The 17695-nt window shown below is 37.8% G+C and overlaps 1 protein-coding gene across 1 annotated transcript in view; it reads left to right on the plus strand.

The window, feature by feature from the left end:
- LOC126482248 (radial spoke head protein 4 homolog A) overlaps positions 1-17695 on the plus strand; it is a 469316-nt gene that overhangs the window by 414349 nt on the left and 37272 nt on the right. Inside the window, exon 13 of the mRNA XM_050106228.1 lies at positions 8880-9070. Coding sequence (XP_049962185.1) covers positions 8880-9070 — 191 coding nt within the window. The remainder of the gene's footprint in view (positions 1-8879; positions 9071-17695) is intronic.

Below are 17695 nucleotides of genomic sequence, written 5' to 3' on the forward strand. Positions count from 1 at the left end.
CTCAGCCCTATGACACAAGTTTATGAAGTCAACCTAGCTTCTCACAGAGCCTTCGAAGTTTCTGGTTCAGTTCTTCCACTTGACTCTGCACAGGCAGCCAAGTTCTGCTTTGTGGAAAATGATGAGGATTATGAGATTTGGTGAAACTCCATGAGCAAGACTAGTCTTCTTAACCTTCTCTGTTGCTAGAATGATCTGAGTACGACCTGAAAGCCCAGATGGCAGACACCGTTTGTTCCAGTGTGCGTCACAGTCTACATTTGGCTGCACCCTGTTACTTTACTGGCTGTCGGAAGAGCCTCATCAACATATAAATGAGGCCCACAGCCTTACACACTGAGTGCACCTGGTACTCAGTCCGATCCCACAGTGCCATTTCTCTAAGACGTACCATTAGTTAGCACACATTTGAACTGTCGAAGATTAATAGATTCTGACGACAGCACCTCAAACTTGTTTGTTAGGGGATGAGTGAAATACCCTGAGTCCTCCCTGGTCCCTGTCTCACCTACACAGAGAGCCTAGTCCACCACTCGCAGTCAAGTGGACAAATAGTGATTGAGGCTGTACTTCATGTAAAGGAGACAGCATCCATAGGAGAGAATAGTACTTGAGGTACCGTTGCTGTTTGGGTACATGACTCTTAGTAGCCCTCCTCACACACCTATTTAAAGCAGCTTCCAGTCACTTGACAGTAGCTAGAGCAATTTCCAGCAGCTTACAAATGTTGAGGCATCTGGATGTCTTAAGTCGTTAATCAAATGTCCCCCAATTTTAATTCAAATTTCCATACATGTCAGCCCTGCAGTGACATACTACATATTAGTCTTTCTGTTATTTCATGTTGATATTGAATTTTAAGCAATGCAATGGAGTCAGAGATCTGCATCACTGAACAGAGGCATTTTCTTGGGATTGCTGGTTGTTGTGTAAGGTGTGGCCACAGTCAGCCTACTGTATGTGGCTACAGCAGTGAAAGTACTACTATCAGAATGTTGCCTCACTGGCACACTCAACATGAAAGAAAAATAAAGAGACATTTATTAAGAATATTTTCCATGTAATATCACAACAAACAAATAAAATTATTTGAATACATATTAAACCACTTTAACATATATCACTATCAAGACTTTTCACCTGTAATCACTTAGGCAGGAAGTATAGCACCTTAGTTATTAGTTGGCAGTGTGATAGAATCTCCTAAAGAAACAGCAACAAGCACACAATAAGTGTAACCAAATCTTAGGACTATGGGTAAACAGATACTAAATGAAACATATTTTGGTGGTGAAAGTGCAATCTCTGAATGAATACCATAACAGAATCTTATACAAATAGCTCTCACAAAATGCTTCTAGTCATATATATGAAGACTATCAGAGGTGTCAAAGTTAGTGTTCAGACACTCGTGAATCACACAGGAACCAAAATTAAGCATAACAAAGCAAAAACAGAAATGCTGAATTCTGACTTTAAATGTTCATTCAGAAAGGAAGGTTCAGGAGTACTGCCCCAGTTACAATTCTTGCACCTCTGAAAGGATGAGGCCACAATCATAAGGTTTTAATTATCACCTCAAAAAATAAAGAAATAAGTAAGTGCATCAAGTTAGGTAATTTATTTTGTTTGTTTGGAGGGTCATGTCTAAAATCCCAGTAGAAATTGCCTAGAGGAGTCAAAACAGCCTGTTGATCCAATACAGTATTGCATGGTTGTCTGTTTTCAACATTGGATAGGGAATAGTGGTCTAACAGTCTGTGCTGAGTTTATGGAAGTGTGCAGAAATAGTGCAGCATCACATCACACAGTGATGGTGTCAGAGACACTTCCGGTGTGGTCAAACAATCTGAATGGTAAAGAAAAAGTCTAGGCCATCTGTCTGAGAAGAACTGGGCATCAAAAGAGGACTGAACACCCTAGTGTAGGGAAAACCAGCCTATCAGAATAGGGGTAATAGAGGAAAAAATGAAAATCACTCAAGGGCCAGTTTTCCACACTTTACACGACATTTTGAACATGACGAACGTTGCCACCCACTGGATTCCATGATTGCTCACACTAACCAGATGACTTGTTTTGCACCTAATCACCACAGATAGGTACTGTGTGTAATACTGTGAGAATTAGAGGAAAGAACAAAGAAAATGTTGGGAACATGCAGATTCACAACCGCCGAATAAGGTGAAGGTGCAGCTGCTGAGGGGTAAAGTGATGCTGAGGTGATAATTGAAACTTTATTACCACTGCTTGTAAATATTAGTGTCAGTGGCATTAAGAAACAGCATAATATGCAAAAATGGAATGAAATCCCAGGGCTCGATGGAATCCCTGTGACATTCTACACAGAATCTACAGCTGAGTTAGTCCATAATATGCTATAGGTCCCTCAAACAACTGTGCCCAGGTGCTGAAAGAAAGCACAGATCACAAGCATCTACAAGGAGGATAGAGGAAGTGATACAAAAAAATACTGTCCTACATCACTGATATCCATCTGTTACAGAATTTTACATGTTTTCAGCTAAAAAATAATGAGGTATTTAGAACAGAATGCCAATTAGCATCAAATCTGCAAACATTGTCTTGCAAAACAGCTTTTCCCATGTCATGTGCTGAAAGCCAGATGGTTGCAGTGTTTCTTGACACCTGAAAAGTTTTTGACTTTGTACCATGCCAACACAAACAGAAGTACAATCATATGAAGCATCAAATGAATTTTCTGATTGGATTGAGGGTATCGTTGTAAGATGCAGCACATTATCTTGGTTACAAAGTTATCGACAAAAGTAAAAGTAAACTGAGGCATGGCTCAGGAATGTATGTTGTGGCACTTACTATTTGTATTGTATATTAATGATAGGGCAAACAATGGATATAGTAATCCCTCTCTCTTTCTGTGGTTTATACAGTTATCTATACTGAAGTACCATCTGGAAAAAGCCACAAAAATTTCTAATCGTACCTTGATGCACCTTCAAAGTAATCCAGAGATTTACAGCTTGCTTTAAATGTTGAGCAGTGTGAAACCATGCACTTCACAAAAAGTAAAAATGTGATTTTCCTGGGTGTAACAGTTTGTAGGGATGTGAGATGAAATGGTTTGAATAGGCTTAATTGTATGTGAGACATGTAGCAGATTTCATTTCATTGGCCACATGTTGGGAAAATACAGTCAGTCTACATAGGAGATTGCTTTCAAAACAATCCTGTGGTATTACTCAAGTATGTGGGACTGATACCAAATAGGAGCTGCAGGAGATGTATGTGACTTACCAAACGAAAGTGCTGGCAGGTTGATAGACACACAAACAAACACAAACATACACACAAAATTCAAGCTTTCGCAACCAACGGTTGCTTCATCAGGAAAGAGGGAAGGAGAGGGAAAGATGAAAGGATGTGGGTTTTAAGGGAGAGGGTAAGGAGTCATTCCAATCCCGAGAGCGGAAAGACTTACCTTAGGGGGAAAAAAGTACAGGTATACACTCGCTCACACACACATATCCATCCGCACATACACAGACACAAGCAGTCTCGTCTAGTTTGAAGAGGGAAACTAGATGACGCTACAGTTGGCCCTGCCATAGGTCAAACGGATATCAACTGTGTTTTTTTTTAATAGGAACCCCCATTTTTTATTACATATTCATGTAGTACGTAAAGAAATATGAATGTTTTAGTTGGACCACTTGTTTTGCTTTGTGATAGATGGCTCTGTAATAGTCACAATCGTATAAGTACGTGGTATCACGTAACATTCCGCCAGTGCGGATGGTATTTACTTCGTGATACATTACCCGTGTTAGAATGAACCTTTTACCAATTGCGGAAAAGGTCGATATCATTTTGATGTATGGCTGTTGTGATCAAAATGCCCAACTGACGTGTACTGTGTATGCTGCTCAGTATCCTGGATGACATCATCCAGGTGTCTGGACCGTTTGCCAGATAGTTATGTTATTTAAGGAAACAGGAAGTGTTCAGCCACATGTGAAACGTCAGCCACGACCTGCAACAAATGATGATGCCCAAGTAGGTGTTTTAGCTGCTGTCGCGGCTAATCTGCACATCAGTAGCAGGCAAATTGCGCGAAAATCGGGAATCTCAAAAACGTCAGTGTTGAGAATGCTACATCTGCTACATCAACATTGATTGCACCCATACCATATTTCTATGCACCAGGAATTGCATAGCGACGACTTTGAATGTCGTGTACAGTTGAGGTTGACGGACATCGTTTTGAGCATTTATTGCATTAATATGGTATTTACAGGTAATCACGCTGTAACAGCATGCATTCTCAGAAATGATAAGTTCACAAAGGTACATGTATCACGTTGCAATGACCAAAATAAAATGTTCAAACGTACCTACGTTCTGTATTTTAATTTAAAAAACCTACCTGTTACCAACTGTTCGTCCAAAACTGTGAGCCATATGTTTGTGACTATTACAGTGCCATCTATCACAAAGCGAAAAAAGTGGTCCAACTAAAACATTCATATTTCTTTACGTACTACATGGATATGTAACAAAAAATGGGGGTTCCTACTTAAAAAAACGCAGTTGATATCCGTTTGACCTATGGCAGCGCCATCTAGCAGGCCAACCATAGCACCATCTGGTTTCCCCCTTCAAGCTAGACAAGTTTCGTTCATTGTAGTTTTTTCTTTTGACGCTTATTTCATGAGATTTTTGGCCCGGTCACGATCAATGGACCACCCTGTATGTGTATGTGTGTGTGTGAGTGTGTGTGTGTGTGTGTGTGTGTGTGTGTGTGTGTCTATATATATATATAAAAACAAAGATGGTGTAACTTACCAAACTAAAGCGTTGGTATGTTGATAGAGACACTAACAAACACAAACACAAACAAAATTCAAGCCTTCCCAACCCCACGGTTGCTTCATCAGGAAAGAGGGAAGGAGAGGGAAAGACGAAAGGATGTGGGTTTTAAGGGAGAGGGTAAGGAGTCATTCCAATCCCGGGAGCGGAAAGACTTACCTTGGGGGGAAAAAAGGACAGGTATACACTCGCACACACACACATATCCATCCGCACCTACACAGACACAAGCAGACATTTGTAAAGGGCAGAGATGTCAGTCGAGGCGGAAGTACAGAGGCAAAGATGTTGTTGGAAGACAGGTGAGGTATGAGTGGCAGCAAATTGAAATTAGCGGAGATTGAGGCCTGGCGGATAACGAGAAGAGAGGATATACTGAAGGGCAAGTTCCCATCTCCGGAGTTCTGACAGGTTGGTGTTAGTGGGAAGTATCCAGATAACCCGGATGGTGTAACACTGTGCCAAGATGTGCTGGCCGTGCACCAAGGCATGTTTAGCCACAGCGTGATCCTCGTTACCAACAAACACTGTCTGCCTGTGTCCATTCATGTGAATGGACAGTTTGTTGCTGGTCATTCCCACATAGAAAGCTTCACTGTGTAGGCAGTTCAGTTGGTAAATCACGTGGGTGCTTTCACACATGGCTCTGCCTTTGATCGTGTACACCTTCCGGGTTACAGGACTGGAGTAGGTGGTGGTGGGAGGGTGCATGGGACAGGTTTTACACCGGGGGCTGTTACAAGGGTAGGAGCCAGAGGGTAGGGAAGGTGGTTTGGGGATTTCATAGGGATGAACTAAGAGGTTACGAAGGTTTGGTGGATGGCGGAAAGACACTCTTGGTGGAGTGGGGAGGATTTCATGAAGGATGGATCTCATTTCAGGTCAGGATTTGAGGAAGTCGTATCCCTGCTGGAGAGCCACATTCAGAGTCTGATCCAGTCCTGGAAAGTATCCTGTCACAAGTGGGGCACTTTTGGGGTTCTTCTGTGGGAGGTTCTGGGTTTGAGGAGATGAGGAAGTGTTTCTGGTTATTTGCTTCTGTACCAGGTCGGGAGGGTAGTTGTGGGATGCGAAAGCTGTTTTTGGGTTGTTGGTGTGATGGTTCAGGGATTCCGGACTGGAGCAGATTCATTTGCCATGAAGACCTAGGCTGTAGGGAAGGGACCATTTGATATGGAATGGGTGGCAGCTGTCATAATGGAGGTACTGTTGCTTGTTGGTGGGTTTGATGTGAATGGACTTGTGAAGCTGGACATTGGACACAGGTGGAGGTCAACGTCAATGGGCAGAGATGTCAGTCGAGGCGGAAGGACAGAGGCAAAGATGTTGTTGCAAGACAGGTGAGGTATGAGCGGCGGCAAGAGATATACATATATATAAGTCACATCATCTTTGTACACACACACATATATATATATATATATATATATATATATATATATATATATATATATATATATATATATATATAACAAAGATGATGTGACTTACCAAACGAAAGCACTGGCACGTCGATAGACACACAAACAAACACTAACATACACACAAAATTCAAGCTTTCGCAACAAACTGTTGCCTCATCAGGAAAGAGGGAAGGAGAGGGAAGGATGAAAGGATGTGGGCTTTAAGGGAGAGGGTAAGGAGTCATTCCAATCCCAGGAGTGGAAAGACTTACCTTAGGGGGGAAAAAAGGATGGGTATACACTCGCGCACACACACACACACACACACACACACACACACATATCCATCCACACAAGCACACACACACACACACACACACACACACACACACACACACACACACGCACACACATATATATATATATATGGGTCTTTAAATATGTCTGCTTGTGTCTGTATGTGTGGATGGATATGTACGTGTGTGCGAGTGTATACCTCTCCTTTTTTCCCCCAAAGGTAAGTCTTTCCGCTCCCGGGATTGGAATGACTCCTTACCCTCTCCCTTAAAACCCACTTCCTTTCGTCTTCCCCTCTCCTTCCCTCTTTCCTGATGAGGCAACAGTGTGTTGCAAAAGCTTGAATTTTGTGTGTATGTTTGTGTTTGTTTGTGTGTCTATCGACCTGCCAGCGCTTTCGTTCGGTAAGTCACCTCATCTTTGTTTTTATATATAATTTTTTCCCACGTGGAATGTTTCCTTCTATTATATATATATATATATATATATATATATATATATATATATATATATATATGTGTGTGTGTGTGTGTGTGTGTGTGTGTGTGTGTGTGTGTGTGTGTGTGTGTGTAAAAATAGAGGGAAACATTCCACGTGGGAAAAATATATCTAAAAACAAAGATGATGTAACTTACCAAACGAAAGCGTTGGTATGTTGATAGACACACAAACAAACACAAACACACACACAAAATTCAAGCTTTTGCAACCCATGGTTGCTTCATCAGGAAAGAGGGAAAGATGAAAGGATGTGGGTTTTAAGGGAGAGGGTAAGGAGTCATTCCAATCCCGGGAGCGGAAAGACTTACCTTAGGGGGAGAAAAGGACAGGTATACACTCGCACACACACACATATCCATCCGCACATATACAGACACAAGCCGACATATCTAAAGGTAAAGATTTTGGCCCAAACTCCCATGCCACTTTCCTCGACGTTGACCTCCATCTGTCCAATGGCTAGCTTCACACATCCGTCCACATCAAACCCACCAACAAGCAACAGTACCTCCATTATGACAGCTGCCACACATTCCATATCAAACAGGCCCTTCCCTACAGCCTAGGTCTTTGTGGCAAACGAATCTGCTCCAGTCCTGAATCCCTGAACCATTAAGTCTTTCCGCTCTCGGGATTGGAATGACTCCTTACCCTCTCCCTTAAAACCCACATCCTTTCGTCTTTCCCTCTCCTTCCCTCTTTCCTGATGAAGCAACCGTTGGTTGCGAAAGCTTTAATTTTGTGTGTATGTTTGTGTTTGTTTGTGTGTCTATCAACCTGCCAGCACTTTCGTTTGGTAAGTCACATCATCTTTGTTTATATATATATGTTGGTTCTACTGAGAAATTCATCAATGGAGTAGAAGGAGTTGGCCACCAATAAATCCTCTAGGCTGCTCTTAAACTGAATTTCATTGGTTGTTAAGCTTTTTATGGCTGCTGCTGGCAAGTTATTAAAAATTTGTGTTCCTGAATAGTGCACACCTTTTTGTACAAGACTAAGTGACTTTAAATCCTTGTGAAGATTATTCTTATTTCTAGTATTGATTCCATGAATTGAGCTGTTGGTTTGAAAAAGTGATATATTTTTAATGACAAATTTCACTAAGGAATAAATATATTGGGACACAGTAGTTAGTATCCCTAGTTCCCTAGAGAGGCTTCTGCAAGATGTTCTTGAGTTCTGACATGTTCTACATCCTGGAGGACCTCCTCACTATGGATCAATTGGAATGAAAGTAAATCTAATCTAATCTAATCTAAACTGACAACTGCAATGTCCACAGAATTGCATACATATGTCCAGATTTGAAGAACATTCAGGAGCTCTATTGCACATCAACTTCCGTATTAAATCACCCAATCATATTTGCAGAGAAAATGTGTGGGATTATTTGTAATCATGGGAAAAATGTAAAATCAACATCCCTGCAGTTTGGTTGCTTTACAGGGTTTAATCGACATTGAGTGATGATGGACTATGCATAAATCTGTAATCATCATAGGTATCATTCATCTATAATTTTGATTTAATTCTCTCAGTTGCACATCTTTTTTAATATAATTACTGGTTTTGGCCTTACATTAGCCATATTCATATTATAATAGAAGTAAAAGAATTGTAGAGTATGAAGAAGGCTGTTGCATAGCTGAAACTGTTATTTCTATTCCAAAAGCTGTGAGATCAAGATAATTAAATGAAAATTATATACATCATTGTCCTCTTCATGTGGTCATTTTATGCCAAGTTCTGTTTAACTCATTTATGTTAGCGAGAGATTTTTTTATATATTTGCGAACTTATATTAATTACTTTCAGGAAGAAGCAGAGGAAGAAGAAGAAGAGGAAGAAGTAGAACCAGAAGTAGGACCTCCAATGTTCACACCCCTTTCAGAGGATGCAGCACTAGAAACTATGCCTGCTTGGAGTGTTCGAATAGGATCTCAAATTGTTAAAGATACAGCCATTGCCTTTGTTCGTTCAAATTTATGGCCTGGTGCATTTGCTTTTGCAGCAGGCAGGTAAGTTTGTACCTGTTACCTGTATTATTCAAGTAGCAAGTGAATCTCTTAGAGATCCATTTTACGACCAAAGTATCTGTGGACTCCGTATAGATCCTGTACAGAAGTAGAGTCTGAAATTTTTGTCAGTGTAATTAATTCAGTTTCAGTTAATGCATCATATGAACTTTTAGGAAAGTGCTACAGATAATTAAAAGTACTGCATTTTCCATAATTCATTCATATTAATAGTCTTGTCTTTAGCCTTCATCATTAGCCTTCATGATGTGAATGTACAGTTTTTTTCTTATTTGTATTATTGTTATTTGAAACAGATTTTATTATTTTGGTATTTTCATTCTCCATGTATAATTTTTGTGATATTTAGATCCGACAGTGTGAGACATTCCCTTAGACTTTAGGAAAAGAATTGAAGAAGTAAGTTTGAAACAGAACAAAAAAATCTAGGTTGTTATGTAAGTGGCAGAAAGAACAGCACCAGTAAATGGCATAACAAGTGTTTGCATAATTCCGAATGAGAACACCAGCACATTGACAGAGCTACTATTCTTAGGATGGAATAGAAGCTCACTCTAGCCACTGATGTACAGTATTACATGCCCACATCACAAGCTGATGACAACAAAATAAGGAGAAACTATGAAGAAATACTTGAATAAGAAGACATAAAGACTGTGTAGATCGGGGTGAGCATTTCGGCACTTACTAAAAGGTTCTGTCTGAATAATATTTATATTATGTTTTACATTTCACACATTACTAGTCATGGTATTTACAATCTAAAATCTGTCAAAACGAAATTAAATTTATTTTTACAATCTGAGTTGCAAATAATACACAAAACATAAAAATAATAGTTCATATACTTTCACATCTTAACAAAGGCACAAAAATCTCATTATGTGTGGGGATTTTAATATTAACTTCCTGAAAGAATCAAAACAAAAATACTGATCTTTTGAAACTCCTTTTAACTTTTAATTTAAAGCTTAAAATAGAAGCAGCAACAAGAATAACACCCACTTCAGTGTCAACCATTGACCAAATATTTACAAATATACCATGTAAATACAATACACAGACTATCAATACAGGCTTTGGGCATCACAACACACAAATAATTTCTGTAGAAATTTCTGTAGAACTAAAAAATCATTGTCAACTCTCAAAACAATCTGTATGAGCTGCTGCTAGGAGCTACAGTGGACAAAATATAAATTCCTTTCTGAAGTTTACAGCATTTCAGGCACAAATGAAAAGTTTGATGCTTTCAGTAACATCTTATGCTTGTACTTTGAACTATGTCCCCCCCCCTCTCCCTCCCCCTCAAAAAAAAGAGAAGAGATAATACAGAAAAATAAGAAAAGTAACTGGCTCACTCCAGGCATACCAATATTGCTTAAGAAAAAGAGATTTGTATATGAGCTATAAAATCAAACAAGAAAATCACCAGATTTTGATGCTTATTTTAAGAGATGTAGACATAGCCTAAAGAAAGTCATTAAAATGTCTAAGGAACTGACAAATGTGATCTGAAAAAGTGTCCCAAACAAAATTAAGGCTATATGGGACACAGTAAGAAAAGAAACAAGAAAACAATGTGAAGAACAACACAGTCTTGACTTACTGGAAAACTCAACCAACATATGAGACCCAAAACAAATTGCAAGTAAATTTAAATCCTACTTCAAAGAAGTGGCAGCAAATCTTATAAAAACATGTCCACCAAATGCTAGGAAAGAACTAGTTCCAAACAGTTTAAATAAGTGTCCGTTTTTATATCCAATGGACAAGAAAGAATTATCAAATGCCATTAGAGGACTACAATCAAAATTCTCATCTGACATTGATATCATCCCTGATGGTATTTTAAAGAAATGTTCAGCAGTAACAGCAAAACCCTTTGCAGATGTTTGTAATTCCTCACTGGCTACTGGGATTTTTCCTGGAAAGTTAAAAATAGCAAAATTGAGGCCTGTGTTTAAAAAGGGTCAGATAACAGAGCTAAAAAATTACAGAGCAGTCTCTCTACTGTCTGGCTTTTCTAAAATATTAGAAAAAATATTTTAGAAGATGCTGGTTCATTTTATAGAAGAAAATAAACTGTTCTCACAATCATTTCACAGTTTCCATAAATGTAGGTCCACAGAAATGACCATCTTTGATTTTAAAAATTAAGCCTTGTCCTCAGTAGACCATAAACAACACTTATCTGCTATATTTTTGGATGTTACCAAAGCTTTTGATGTCATTAACCATAAACTACTACTCTCAAAATTGGAATATGTATGTGTCAGGAGACTGGGACACAAAGGAATGGTCATACCTGAATTACAGACCACAAATAATGGAACTTAAAATATCAAGAAGGAAACAACATACATATGTATCAGTCAGGGAAATAAAATGTTAAATATGGTGTGCCCCAAGGTTCCATTCTAGGTCCAATCTCGTTCCTTCTGTTTATAAACGACTTAAGAGTCAGCAATCCCTTCCCAGACATGTATAAAATTTGCAGATGACACCAACATTCTGGTAAAAGAGTGGACTTTAGATGAACTGGAGAATGAAATCAAAGCATGTACGATATTCATAACTGATTGGTTCTCCAGAAACAGTCTTACCATAAATGCAGAAAAGACGGTAACTATGCGTTTACATACAACTCAAATGATACACCCTTCAAGCCCTATTTTGACATTATCTGCCAAACATTTAGAAACTGTAAACAGCACTAAATTTCTTGGAATATGGATCCAAGAAGACCTGAAGTGGGACAGACATGTAAGCTTCATCAATAAGAAATTAAGTACAACCTGCTATTGCTTGAAAATTCTTACTGGCTGCATGATACAACATATGAAAAAAATATATATATTACACGCAGATGGAATCACTATTGAGATATGGCATAATTTAGTGAGGCAACACACCTGCCAGCAGAAGTTGCTTTATTGTCCAAAAAAGAATTATAAGGACCATAGGAAATGTGACTACTAGAAGTTCCTGTAGGCCACTATTTAAGAACTTACAAATTCTTCCACTACCTTTCTTATACATTTTGAAAGTTACATGTTTCATTAACAAAATGACAGACACTGAAGACCAGCTAGTGCAAAAATGTGAAACACTTCATAATTACAATACACAACAGAAAATGGAACTTCATAGTGAACATGCAAAAAATTAAACTTAGATAAGATGGACCACTACTAGCAAGGAAAAAACTTTACGACAAGTTACCACACCGCATTAAGACACAAAAAAATTTAAGAGATTGTAAAATGGCTCAAAAATGTGTCTTTTAAATAAACTATATTACAGTGTTGATGAATATATACAATCTTAAACTATATAGAAGCTAGTTAAGCTAGCTGCTTTTTAAAATCCGGATGAGATCCTGTAGGATAATTCAGTTAGTAATATAATCAGCGTTCATTCATTTCATGTAAATTGTAAATATTTTCTAGTCTTTAGATTTGTGTCATTTTTACAAATACAAAAGCTGTTAACTATATTCATGAAGATAAAACAAAAACTATAAATATTACTCTGCTTTTTAATTAATAAGAGTAATTCTTGTTAATTTATAAGAAAAGTTCCATGATTTAATGTGAACTTTTTTTTCTTTAAAGAAAATTGAAGGCTATGATCAACGCAATGATATAACAATCCTTTTGCCTTTTAACTACAAAACTGATATAAGTTTATGATAAGTTCATGAGAAGAGCATAAAGACAGTAATCTGTATGTTTATATTTGCTTACAGTTATGTGCATGTAAACTTATTTAGTAGAAATTTACTCCTGCTTGTTGCATTAAGAAGTTCAATTATCCAAAGTTTTTAATTAACAAATTTGTGAAAATTATTCACACTATGAGAATCAACAAATTAAAAATAAGATTCTGAACAATAAAGTTCATCCTAATCAATGTTTTTAAATATTTATGCATTGTTATATGTACATTACGAACGCAACTGTATCTAAATGTCATAATGGATGTAGAAAAAAATTAATTCGTAGTAGGGGTGCAATGAGAGCAAATGGAAGGTCCTAGAGTTCTCTATTTTAAGTGCAAGAGCATTTGAAGCCTTAAAAGGAAAATTGAATTATCTTATATAACAGTAAATATGCTTTAGTCATGACAAAACCCAAATTCCTGTCGAGAATGTTTAAAAAAAGTGCACTGTTTCCTACTTGGTGTTTAATGGAGTATAATTATTCTTGGCTGGGACACTTAGTGTAACATTCTGTAATGAACTAATGGATATTGTTATTATGTCACAAGTTTATTAATGCGCAGTGTTACACCAAACATAGTGGAACTGCATGGACATAAGTGCCTTCTAACAACTCTGGGAGACAAGGTCGTTACAGGGCATTGTTAATGTAACTGCAGCATGTGATTGTAACCACATGCAGTAATATACACTGTATCGGGTGTTGACATACAGGATGGTAGTTATGATTGTTTTAGTGGTCTGGTTTATCATTTTTGTACGTAGCTACACATTGACAATGGACAAGTCAATTTTTGTGAAATGATGAGAGGAGACAACCTGAATTTATGTGGTAAATATAAATATTTACAACAAGTACCCACACAAAAAAAATTTAAGAGATTTTAAAATGGCTCTAAAAATGTGTCTTTTAAATAAATTACATATTGTAGTGTTGATGAATATGTACAGTTCCCTTTGTAATGTATGTATAAAATATGCATAAATATTGAAAAACATTGACTAGGATGAACTTCATTTGGAATTATTGTTCAGTCTTACTTTTAATTTGTTAATTCTCATAGTGCATATAATTTTCATGGAAACCTAGTTAATTAAAAAGTATGGATAATTGAACTTCTTAATGCAGCGAGCAGGACTAAATTCATACTAAATAAGTGTACATACACAAAACATTAAGCAAATATATACATACAGATTACCGTCTTCATGCTCTTCTCATGAACTTATATCAGTTTTGTAGTTAAAAGGCAAGAAGATTTTTATATTATTGTGTTGATCATAGCTTACAATTTTTTTACGGAAACAAATTCACATTAAATCATGAAACTTTTCTTATGAAATAACAAGAAGTACTCTTATAAATTAAAAAGCAGAGTAATATTTATAGTAAGATAATTGGCACATCATACTGATGCCACCTGTTAGAAAGACTGACATTCCAGTTTCCTGGTAAAGTGTTTCGATTTATTTGAAATGAATTAAGTTATGAGACACTTGACATTAAAGTAGGTGACAAGTTGCATTTTCCACTGCAGATTTTGCCTCTGTGATTGTTAGATTCCGATCTTTGTCTTTTTTTCTTTCGTTGACCCAATTTTTATACACACTTCACTAATTGGTTAAGCCATTAATTAAGAATATTCTATAATTTACCATAATTTTCAATGTGGCTCTTACATTCCTAAGTGGTTTATGCCCAATGCAGATACATAAAATCGTTTCATAAACTTTTTTAATTTACTAATTCACAACATGTTTCATTAACCAAATTGTTGTTAATATTTATAGTCCACCCAAAGTAGCAAAATATAACCTAGCCATTTTTTCAAATGATTATGTAGTTTACAAGCTTCCAAAATGTTCATATGCCAGTCTTTATAAGGCTCACCTTACTGCTCAGTAGACTGAAATAGACAGTCCCAGGCAAGCCATTAAACATGAAATCTGTGACCAGCTAGCACTCGCTGAACACCTATGCAAGATCTCCCAGCTTGTCTGGATTGTGTTAAAGTTTAGTTTTGAGTTCACAGTAATGTTTACTTCCATGCAGAAAAGTTGCAGCTCACTATTAACGTGTTGTCACTCATAGAGCTATTTGTGAAGTTCATATTTGACATTTCTATTGGAATCATTTGATTATGTATATATGATGAGCATATATACATGGATTACCTTATGTACTTTAATTGGGTAGTGACTGTGTTAATTCTTTTGGATTGTTGGATGTTGTTTACTTCAGAACTGATATTGTGTTGTATGCACTAGATGTTAATCATCTTGATGAAATTCAAAAACACAAGTGTGCATACTGTTTACATAAGCTACAGCCACTGTGATCTGCTAATATTGTGTTTAAAAAAGGACTATGTCTTCAATTGGTGATTATGCTGTTCATGCTATGTCTGTATATACTGAAGAGGACAGGCATAGGTACCTGCTTGGATAAAAATGTGATGTGGAACTTGGTCTGGTCATTGCAGTGTTTTTGATGCTAATAAATGTGGGAAAAGGCATCTTACTTGGGGGTATGTGTAGTGTGAACCATTTTCACAATTACTAGAACTAAATTTACAGATATTCTATAAGATGTTTATTATTGAGACTGTGAGAGTTTAATGGATAATGCAAGTAGGTGAGTCACACACTGAAGTTTTTAGTAAAAAGGTAATTTGAATGTCATAGCAAAAGAGAGGACTGTAGAAAGAATTATTGTTTAATAGGGGTTGAGGAGAAGAAATAAGAGGGGAGTCTTTTATAGTCCTGCACTAAGTTTCTTCTGGTTGTAGCAAGCATACATTACCCAAACCATGCAAGATGAATGTATACTTGGGAAAGAGTAGGACATGCACAACAGTATCAGCTTGAGCACACCATCATTAGACAAATAGATACAAACCAATTCTAGATGCAAATCACTCCAAGAAGTGGGCATAGGCACATATTGTAGCTTAGCGATGATGAACAGTAGACTGAAATACAAGAAGATGTAAGAAAGTAGCATACAGTGAAGTGAATTGAAAGTTTAGAACAGATGAAATTGAAGTGAGAACTCTATGAGTCTTCAGCCAGTTGGCAAAGTTAGAGGCATTTAGTGTAGCCCTCTTCCCCACTGCAATCAGTGGTATCATGACTGCAGTGGTGCCCATGGTCTCACTACTGCAATATGCAGAAAACCATTGTCTGTATATAGTTCTACATCATTGCACTGCATGAGGTACTGAATTCAGGAGGCCATACAGAAAGTAGAAGTCATGAATGTTGATTTTCTGCAACAAAAACTTGTGTCACACACTTTTGTTGACTCATGAGTGTGCATCCATAACAAAACTTTATGTCAGTAACCAGTTACTAGTTGAAAATTTCAGATTTTTGGGGCTTTTATTTTACAGTAAATCAGCATCATTACCATTTATGCCATCAAAGGTATCTTGCATGATGAAACTTAATCCTTCAGAGTTGTCAGTAGAATCTCATAGGGTGCAATCCACACAGTCGTTCTGCAATTCTACAAATCTTTCATCTTATCCCACCTGAACTATGGATGTGTTGACTGTGGGTCATCACCACAATCAGTACTGAGCTTGTTGGACCCAGTCCACCGCAGTGGTGTGCGGTTGGCAACTGGAGTTTTCCGTACAGAAACTGTCATCCCACCACTATGGGTTAGACACCAGCAACTCTTGGCAAACTTTGCCATCATAATCTATCAGATGCCTACCTGTCGGTGTTGCTCAGCTCTGTGTCACAACAAACAGTTCAGACTATTTATGAATCACTCAAAAATAGATAGGCCAGCTGGGGTACAATCTGAGGCTCTGTCTAATGACCAACACCTGCCCCTCTTATCTGTGGACATAGAGTACCCTCTTGACACCCCTTTAGTCTGTACCCAGTCTTGTGATTTGGATGAACATCTTCCATGTGTAAGGAAAATACAGACAGATGCCCATTCCATTCAGTTCTCCAAAACCACTCCAATTTGAAATGCATCTACACAGACAGATTGAAAGTCAATAACTGTGTCAGTTGTGCTTTTCTGCACACAAGGAGGCATGAGAAGCATTCTCTGCTGAGCACATGCAGTGTATGTACTGCAAAATTTATGGTCCTATCACAGGCACTGCAAAACATAACTCTTGCAGCAGAGAACTTCCTGGTTTTTAGTGGCTCCATCGGCTGCATACAAGGAATGTCTCAGTACCACCACTAGAAACATTTCAATCACTGACATCTGAGAACTATTAGTTGACATCCACAGCCTCAGAACCAGTTAACATTCATCTGGACAGGGAGTAATGTGGGCATTTCAGGAAATTAGTCCCTTACAATTTAGATAAAGAAGATACCACAGGACACAAATTTGAACCTGAAGCCCTACAGTGTCAAATTCTAAAACTTGAAGTATGGAATGGTTGGATACCACAGTCCTCAGCAAGCTGAGGGCAATCAAGGGGACCACCAAGGCAAGGCTTACTTCTCTCCAAACTGTTCAGAGACCTGCCATCAGACTGTGCTGACTACATATTGATCGTAACAGACTTCTACATTGAGAGGACTGCCCCCACTGCAGTCGTGGTAATCATCTGGTAACAGCCAGTACTCTCTCTGCATGTCCTACTGACTGATCTGAGATGAGCCATCAATCTGCCTATCTCATACACCAGATGCTTGTGGTCAGTCGGATAGCTGCTAGCAAAGTCTCAAATTTCCTGATGGAAAGCAGACTTTATAACAGAATTTAATGCACCTCAATGGTGGACACGAGGGGAGTACATCATACAACATTTGCCAAAAGTGGCCTCAGGCTACTTTGTCAACAGAAAGTTTAAGATATTTAGCCCTCTAGCCCATACAGTCTCCATTTTCTCACCCAATTTTAT

Source organism: Schistocerca serialis, chromosome 5 (genome assembly GCF_023864345.2).
Source record: "Schistocerca serialis cubense isolate TAMUIC-IGC-003099 chromosome 5, iqSchSeri2.2, whole genome shotgun sequence".
NCBI classification, from domain to species: Eukaryota; Metazoa; Arthropoda; class Insecta; order Orthoptera; family Acrididae; genus Schistocerca; species Schistocerca serialis.